We start from the raw sequence: 9,498 nt of genomic DNA, 5'->3' as shown, positions 1-9,498 counted from the left end.
TTCAGAATAAATCTGGCTGAGGCAGCACAAACCCAAATCCACAGCTGTGTCTTTGGCATGTTACTAAACTGAAGACATAGAGTAAAAGAATGAGCACAACAACTGTGTTTTGGCTTTGCTGTATAAATGAGCCAGAAAAACCTTTTTAGTTTCCTTGACCATACCATTCATACAAATTATGCATTACTGGCAAGCTCCAAATCCATAAATATGGATTTTCTCTATTCCAAAACTATCCAGAAGTAGGCTAATCAATAGAAGAAGAAAAAATATTGAATTCTGGTATGTTATCATCATAAGAAATCCTCCGCTAATATGGAAAGCACTACATGAGTTTTCTTTCAAAAAATTAACTTTCTATGCTCAACCAAGTACGCTATAAAAGGTAGTGCCCAGGTAGGGAAACTATATGCCTACACTTATGTCTGAATAAAAAAAAATTATAGCCCCTTGCTCAGCTTATTATTTTGTATTTATTATTTTATTATCTTTAATACAATGTAGGCCTACAGTTACTATTTTGACATTATGTTCATCACTTTACTTCATGTTCACTAACTTGTCATTATTGTTATTATGTATAAAATATGGTTAAGCTGAAAATTTTAGAAACAAACTCATAAATTGTTCCACACCTATTCTTTACTGTGTGCTAAATCAAGAGGTTGTGACTTTGAGCAAAGAGGTTATAAAAATGATAACCTTTTGCTTTGAATTTGAACCAAGGTTTCAACAACAACGTTGGAAGGCAACACCGACTTTCTCTCCTCATTATGTGTTTTCTGTAGAGAATGAGCGTGGACGGTTTGAAAAATACCTTCTCATCCCAAACTAGAGGAGCTAACCTGAGCACTTGGAGTGCAATATCTGATCCCATCGAAGAAACTGGAAAGTGGGTAGCTTTGGTACAAATGTAAAGCTGAACAAGCGCACATGCTGGTGCCCGAGCAGCTAAATTTAAGACAGGCTCCCACTGGGACCAATCAGAATTGCCCTAGAACAACAAACGTCCAATGAACGCCCGCTTTACAGTTTTTAAGGCTGGATTTCCGAGTGGGTGTGTACGGAGACTGTAGGAAGAGGAGGTCAAATGCATTTGCTAGAGTTTGAAAAACGTGTGGCTGTCCAGGAAAGAGACCGTTTACAGGTAGACAGTTGTGTTGGAGATTACAGTAACATTAGACGATACAATTTACAGTGCCGTCATTAGAGTTTCGATTCAGAAAGAAGTGCGGCGGTGTTGGGTGTGGTTGTGTGTCGTAGGCTGCTAGCTAGTAAGCAATTGACAGATAACGTTAGCTAGCTAAAGCTAACGGTAACGTTACATGACGCGTGCTCGTAAACACCTCGCTAACTAACGTTACAACCGGAGTAAAATTATCATCTTTATAAAGGTAATGCATGTTGCATCTCCGCAGACCATCAGCTTTAGCCACGGAGTTCGTTAGCTAAGGTTAGCTACTGCACTTTGTTGACATTTATTTTGTCTTTGAGAACTTGCGTTACGGTCACAGCTGTCATGTTTCACTCCGTTCCCCGTCGTCCGATCTGCGAGATCGGTGTAAATACAATGAGGCTTCAAAGCAGTGGGTCATTCAAGCGGACTGTCGAGGAGGGCAAAGGAAAGCTTGAGAGGGTCCCGTTACTGGGCAGGAGCATGGGCCTGCTGTTGTCCTGGCTTCAGAGGGCAGGTGTCGGTGCCAGTGAGGCCGCGGGATCTGGCCGAAAGAGGAAGGGCTTGCTCTCCATATTTGCGGACCACTGCAGCTTTGTGACCGGACAGAGACTCCGGCGTGCTTGCCAGATCGGCGAGCTTTACTCCAACCTGTACTCCGAGCGGACCAGGTGGACCCTGGTCGGTAACATATGGCGTAGATTTCAGAGCAAGCATGCCCCCAATGGGAAACTTGTCGCGGCCCTGGCTGGTATATTCATGTGGGAGAATGAGAAGATTCACGATGAGGAAATTCACAGGTTTGCTATCTATCTTTAAACTCCCATATGGATGCTTTTGTGCTCTGATAAATTACATCAGGAAAATCTGAATAAATTAATGGAGCCATGACAAATGGAGAAGTTTTTGTATAGAGTTACTCAATGGCATGATGAGCATAAATATGATGTGAATTATATGCTATGGTCTTCACATTCACCAGATTTCAACCCAGTTGAACACTTACAGGAGATCTTGGACTAGCATGTAGAAAGCCATCATCATCAGAACCCCAAATGAGGGAATAATCCTTTTGGAGAATAGTTTTCATCCCTCTAGAGTAACCGAGACCTGTAGAATCTATGCAAAGGATCATTGAGGCTGTTCTGGGAGCTCAACACTTTACTAAAACATTTCACATAGTTGTCCTTCCATTTTGGTTTGCAATGCAGCATTTAATAATAATGTGAGTATAATTTGTAATGTCAGCTGTACAGTATGCTAAACCACCTGTCTGGTTTGCATCCATTTAAAGGTGTGGACTTGAACTACAGGCGCTGGGTGCTGTAAAATGTCTAAACGCCGCTTCAGGGACAGTGGCTGGGCACCTTGAACTTGGCTGGGAAGTTGTGATGGAGAAAGAAGGCTTCAGAGTGTGGAAGAGACCTATACCCAACAGTCACCTCTATGAATACAGAGGTCAGCCAACTCACAATCTTACATGTGTAACCAGGTCTCGGAGTTCTGTTTGTGCTTTGAGTTTTTCCTGGGACTTTGGGTGTAGTGATATTGGTATGATTTTGTCTGAGATGAGTCTGTGTCCTTTTATTTCTGTTTAACTATTTTTTTAATTTTTTATGTGAAGCACTTTGAAGTGCCTTGTTGCTGAAATGTGCTATACAAATAAAGCTACCTTGCCTTGCAGTGTTGGGCTCCTACAACGATGTCACCCCAAGGCAGTTCTTCAATGTTCAGGTACAAACTTCTCAAATGTGCTACTAGGAATATGGTGGTCTCAGTTAATGAAAAATTAAGTGAAAAGGATAACTTATTCTACGGAGGTACTGGCTTACAATAAGAAACCTAAAAAGTGGGGAGAGAGCGGCACTTATAATTCCTGATCAGGGTTTTGGGTGTGCAGCAATCACCTCACTCCTGATGTCTGACTGTTAAACCATTGGAAATCTTTATTACTGAAATGAAATCATTATGCAAGCTGATCCAACTGTTGTAGTAATTTGATTTGGCAGTGGGATTTTCATGTTTCATTTTTTCATTGATTGTGTTTATAGTATATTTATGGCAGCTTGTTGGGCATTTCCATCACCCAGCTGCTTTTGCACAACCAACGTTTCAGCTGCATGTGTTCAGTGCAAACACTCAACTGTGTTGCAACTGTAACCCTCTCTTTGTGCTATATTAAGCACCTCATCCGTGACTTATGCTTTCCCCTTTCCCCTAGTTGGATACGGAGTACAGAAAGAAGTGGGATGCGCTGGTAATCAAGCTTGAGGTGGTGGACCGAGATGTCGGTACAGGCTCTGAAGTTGTGCATTGGGCTACACACTTTCCTGTGAGTTTCTGTTTTGCTATTATGCCTAAAGGGAGGAGGCCACTTTGTTGTTGTGTTATACAAGCAAAGTATGATTGACCTTGGCTTTTGTGGTTAAGAGCAACTACTAGCCAAGTTTCACTATATCTTTATCAGCTGTTATTTAATCTTGTTTAACCTCCCCCACCCCCACCCCCCCACAGTATCCCTTGTACTCAAGGGACTATGTATATGTGCGCCGCTATGATGTTGACGTAGAAAACAACCTGATGGTCCTGGTTTCCAGGTGAGACTTCAACAATAATGTCTCTTGAGTGAAATATGGTTTAGTTTTGGATACATTAGTAAATGAGTAACTTGTATATCTGTAATTCTGCTGTATAGAGCCGTGGAGCATCCCAGAGTCCCAGAGACTAATCAATTTGTGAGAGTCCATTCGTACCAGTCAAAAATGGTCATCCGCCCTCACAAGTCCTTTGATGAGGTTTGTGTTGCTAGACAAATTACTTAACTTGCATTTAGGTTCCTGTGTTTTGTAGCCACTGAGTTTGACTTGTGTGTTACAGAATGGATTTGATTACCTGCTGACCTATAGCGACGACCCTCAGACTGTCTTTCCCCGTTACTGTGTGAACTGGATGGTTTCGAGTGGTGAGGTCTTTTCACTTATTGGAACGTATTGGGTCTGCATGTAATGATTATTTTTACAATGATTTTTTTACTTCATTTGTCCATATTCCATTTACAATGATGTTGAGCAGAAAATCTGCACACTTGAGATCCTCCCACTTGGAACCTGCAAATGTTTAGCTTTATTTATTTATTTATTTATTTTTCTTCCCTTTTTTACATTTCGTGTTTTCCAACTGAGTTTGGGTATTCTACCCTGATAATAAGGATGCGCTCCCTTTGCACCTGCCAGGTATGCCTGATTTTCTGGAGAAGCTGCATGCGGCTGCCTTGAGGGCCAAGAACTTGGAAGTGGGTATCTTTGACTACACCGCTGTCATTAAATCCAGCAACACCAACCGCCAGCCAAGCCAGGAGCGCCTCAGTGAAGAAAAGCCACACACAGGTGGTCCTGGACCGATCTACGCTTGAGATGGACATTTGGACCAGGAGTTATGTTGGTGTGTTTTCACTCTCACTTGAACCTCAATCAAACCCTCCAGCACTAACTTTCTGGGTAGATTGCATGAACTGCAAATGGAAGTTGCAACCTACATTAAAGACTAATATACAGTATGTCCATCTGTAGATATGGTTATATTGGTTGTCGATAAGATGTCACAACAACAATGGACTGTATTGTTGACAGCATTTCTGTCCTTTGGAAAAGGAAAAGAAACACCGCCATAGAAATTTTCATCTAGACTGCCGGCATTGGCACTATATTTGCTTAGCTGCCAATACGCCGTGGCATTTTTTATTTTTTTTGGTTTGACTCCTTTGGTGTAATGTTTGTCTTAGAACTGTTGGTAAGATTGAGCCAAAAAAAAATGTACCCCCCTGTTTTAACATTCTATTGTTTGACAAGATTTGACTTTAAAGGTTGTGCAGACTGCACTGCATGCAGCCAAATTACTGTATTAGTGTCTGGTGTGATTTCAGTGAGATGTTGTGGAAATGGTTGTGCAGTATTGGACAGAACGGTGACTGACTTCTGATGGACATTATCACTGAAACTTAAACTATGGCCAAGATTTCTGGACTGACTATGAAGAATAGAGGCCTCTGCCGGGAATACTTGCCACCATGTTTCATGGCTTTAAAGCAACTGGTTTCCTGTTTTCTTGCAGCATGAGTGATCTTCACAAGACTGGATTGGATGGATTAAAGAATTTAAATAATGATTATTTATTATTATTATTATGCACCCACCGATGATTATTGGGACATTTTTCCATGGAATTAGGTCTTTGTGTTTTGGGTATGGCATTGTTTTGCTGTCAGCACAGTTGAGGTTTCACGTTGTTCATCTCACCGTGTCTGTTTGAAACTGCCAGCATTGACAAAACTGCCTTCTGAAGATAAACCAGTCCTTCAGCGTTAGGGGCATAGTGTCTTATAACAACCGCATAAATCCTCTCATACAATGGTACTGATGTGGTACAGTTTAGTTTCCCTAGCAAGTAAACCCTACAAGACATTTTAATGAACAAATTCCCCTTTTTAAGAGATCTTTGGAGCACTTACTTTTGCCACATTATTTAACATGTTTTTCCCGCATTCTGCAGGTTTTGATATTAATGGGAGTCTTACTCACACTCCATATAATTAATCCTTTCAAATCATCCTTGTTGCTTTTGTAGTGAACCGTTTGCAGGGGTTGTTATGACTGTACAAAGAGTCACATTTAGTGGAATAAAACCTTACCTAATAATAAAGTACACTGTTTACAGCCTAACAATCTGGCACAGATATCTTGAAATTCAATTGTTTAAAAACCTCTCCTTGTACTAAAATGTAATGCAATTTGTTCTACATCAGATTGACTCAGCTGCAGTACCTCAAGATAAAGCAGTACAGTGGTGTTTTTGTCAAGGAGGTCCCACCTGTATGAGTGTCAAATATTAACATATCCCCAGTGTGTCACCATGTATAATTCTATTCTGTAGTGAAGTATTTCCAGCTATTGGATTAATGGAACAAAGTGTAAGATGTGGCAAACGGATGTTTTTAAAGTGTTTTTTTTTTTATTATTTTTTTTTTCTCTCTCTTGTGATTGGACAAAACAGACTTTTTAAAGAGCTCTCAATTAAACATGCAAAGTTTGCTAATGTTCTGTTTGCGAATGTAACTGTTGATGCTCTGTCATTTGTAGACACCTGCGTGCCACCTGCGGTAGTCAAAGTTTTCATACAGTTTTTTATTTTTTTTTCCTGCAGGCAGTAACATTTGTTATTGGTTAACACACGAGAATTACTTTAGGAACAGAGAAATGATTGTGTGAATATAAGCTTGTGCATCCTGTGATTTCAAGATTTGTTTGAAATCGAAGATCGACTCATCAGATCAAATAAATATCCTCATGTGTATCTTTGTGTTAAGCTTTTCATTGCAGAGCATTCTTGGTTTTGACCTTGTCTTGGTTAGAGAAAAGGGTGATTAGCATTGTTTGTGTGTGAAGCAGCCAATGTGGTCCAGTCTAATGAGATAATCTATAAAGCCTAAACTCCCTGTCTGGGCATAAGGTCAGTGACCGTCTGCAGAGAGGCTCCAGTGTACTGAAAGCACTGTCTGCTCAATCGATCAGCTTGGAACAAGACTCTACTGGCAAAAAAACTAGCTGTGTCCCAAATCCACACTGCATATTAATGTTAAGTAGCTCCTCCAGTTTCTTTGTGCATCTCATTGTGGAAGAATAGAATCAGCAGCACACTCAATATAATACTAATGCCTCTAAATGACCTACGTAAGCAAACAAGACCATCAGCAAGAAGATTGGCTATTCATTCTCAATACCTGTCCCCTGATCCGATTCCCAACGAAATCAGACTGGAAGAGCCTATGTTTACATTTTCCCAGGCAAAGTTTTGCAGTGAGTAGTAAGTTAGCAAGTTAAAAGGAAGCAGGATACGACTGAAGAACAAAAAATATAGCTAAAAGGGGCAGTGATAAAGCACGAAAAAAAAAAAGTCAACCCTGGCCAGTCAATTAACAGATGGAAAACAATTACAGCATTTGAAAATATTCTCCAGAATTGGCCCTCTTCCTACTAGACTAGTGAAGTATGTAAAAGGTCTATTTTATTTATGAAATACATTGCGAGATGTGGTTTTACGTCAAAATAAAAATATGAATTCACATTGGTAGCTGAAACAAAGTTTGATCAAGGGAACTGGCTGGAGAACCTAGTACATGTTTTTGATGGTGGGGGAAACCAGAGCACCCAGAGGAAACCCACACAAACATGGGGAGAACATACAAACTCCACACAGAAAGGCCCAGAACGACCTGGATTCAAACCTGGAACCTTCTTGCTGTGAGGCCACAGTGCCAACCATGCTGCCCCATATTACACTTATTAATTTTACCCACAAACAGATGCATTCCCTCATGCTATGAAAATTAGTATTAAAAATAGTCTCAGTGCAGGCCAGATTAAGATCTTTACAGGAGGTGACGGTGCTCATGGAAACACTATCACTATAATTGTCCTCAGGGCTGCCAAAATCAACACAAAATGAAAGTTCCTTGTAGTTACTTTAAAGTGTGGCATAACATCACATTTTAATTATACTTTTTTTTTAAATACAGAATTATTTAAAAACTTTGTTTTGCAAATTAGTAAATGTCCAAGAAGAAATTGTTTGATCAAACTCTGCTTGTAGGTTTTGTTTTGAGTGGCTTGCTGAATAGTATTCCTTGAAAGGCATTGCAGGGTTGGTAAGGTTGAGAAGCTAGCAGGATTTTAAAGTTGCATCTCCTCTGGGCTTTGTCTAACTTGGATAAGGACTGGGATTAAACTCATCAAAACTCCTTCATTTACACAATTTACATAGTTTCCCTTTTTATTTATTCCTAGGAGGAATTAATTGTACAAAGTACCCTTTGTTTTTATATTTTGTTCAAATAAAAAAAAAGATAAATTACTTTCAATTAATGATATCACAACTATCAAGACATTATATATCATCCCCCTACATGTTGCAAAAAATAATTACAACCAACGTGGTGTAAAACTTGTTTATTTTTCATATAAACAATATTAAATATCATATAGGCTAGTAATCAAACTTTGTCCAGGGCTTCCGTGTTAGCAGACAGGTCTGGCTCTGGATGTGGCAGTATCATCAGCTGTGGCAAACTACTCTGGCAGTGATTGTCCTTGAGAGAGAATTCAGAAAGACACCCACAATGAACAACAGAACCATTACCATTTCTCTGGCGCAAATATTTAGTACCAACTAGGGCGTAATTTATCCCCCGCACACTTTTCAGGATCCCGTTTGTGTCCCCCCACTTTCAAATTTGTTTATTATTTTTTAACCGCGAGCCGTCCTCGCAACGAATGAGCAGAAGAGTGTGGATGCGCCTGTGTGGACGCACGCCTGTGTCCAGGACCGTCATGTGCACACTCTTAAAATAGTTCAGTGAACGATAGAAACTTCTAATGAGCAGGTACCGCAGTTGCCGCACTTGGTAAAAATAGGCTACAAATGAAACGCCAGCAAATGCAGCAGATGACTTAAATGTTGCAAATGAAAAGAAAGGAGATGTTAGTTGGTTTATTCAGTAAATTAGCTCCGGATAATCATATATTCTGTCTAAACCTGTTGAGCTGGCTGCTAGTGTAATGTTAGACTCAGGGTTTGAGGTCCACCATATGCTTCTCACCTGTTTTAACCCTGATCAGTTTGCGTGCCTGCAGTGGAAATTAAATCTCATATTATTTAAATTTGATTCACACACAAAAAGCATAATGAGCACTTTAACATTTTTGACTTTATAAAATGATTCTCTTAAGTCTTGACGATCAGCCCCTATATTATACAATAATACATCTATTTCGTATACATTCTTTTGTACTGTTCTTTTCTGGCAGAATGCATGATTATGATCAACTTAATTATTTCCTAGATTTTGTATCACCATAGTCCCTATAAATGTATGTTGAAATGCAGGAAATGGGATTCAAATAGGGAAAACAATCTGGCAGAGGTCCCCCCACCCCCACTTCTCAAACCAAAGTTACACCCTTACCAATATCACTGATAGAACTCATTGTGTATGTGTTGCCCATCAAAGAGAACAGTTCACTTCTGCATCAAGCTATAGACCTAACGTTACTCACCGGTCAGAGAGAGACTGTGAAACAATAGTTAACACAGCAGGGAGAGATGGTCTCATCGATTTGTGTTTCCCGGTGTCAACGTTGAATTATCCTTGCCATAACTACCAAATTATAACAAAAAGAAAACGCAGAGCCTGCATCAGCACATTTGTGAAAAGCCAATATTTAAATGACACATGTTCAGGTTCAGACCCTGGCGACCATATAACGTTACAC

The 9,498-nt window shown here is 39.9% G+C and overlaps 1 protein-coding gene across 1 annotated transcript; it reads left to right on the top strand.

The window, feature by feature from the left end:
* The first annotated feature begins 1,034 nt into the window (after positions 1 to 1,034).
* On the top strand, positions 1,035 to 6,523 carry stard7 (StAR-related lipid transfer (START) domain containing 7). The gene is made up of 8 exons (XM_039779949.1): positions 1,035 to 1,974; positions 2,469 to 2,632; positions 2,859 to 2,908; positions 3,396 to 3,506; positions 3,689 to 3,771; positions 3,870 to 3,969; positions 4,052 to 4,136; positions 4,408 to 6,523. Exons 1-8 carry the CDS (start codon positions 1,520 to 1,522, stop codon positions 4,584 to 4,586), a joined length of 1,227 nt encoding a protein of 408 aa, XP_039635883.1. The 5' UTR covers positions 1,035 to 1,519; the 3' UTR covers positions 4,587 to 6,523.
* The last annotated feature ends 2,975 nt before the right edge of the window (positions 6,524 to 9,498 follow it).

The sequence above is a fragment of the Perca fluviatilis genome, chromosome 17 (assembly GCF_010015445.1).
Source record: "Perca fluviatilis chromosome 17, GENO_Pfluv_1.0, whole genome shotgun sequence".
NCBI lineage: Eukaryota > Metazoa > Chordata > Actinopteri > Perciformes > Percidae > Perca > Perca fluviatilis.
This window is presented reverse-complemented; position numbering and strand designations above follow the sequence as displayed.

Coding starts and splice junctions, on each gene's coding strand:
- stard7 (XM_039779949.1), top strand. CDS start 1,520: ATGTTTCACTCCGTTCCCCGTCGTCCGATCTGCGAGATCGGTGTAAAT. Junction 2,633..2,858: donor TCACCTCTATGAATACAGAG/GTCAGCCAACTC, acceptor CTTGCCTTGCAG/TGTTGGGCTCCTACAACGAT. Junction 4,137..4,407: donor GAACTGGATGGTTTCGAGTG/GTGAGGTCTTTT, acceptor TGCACCTGCCAG/GTATGCCTGATTTTCTGGAG.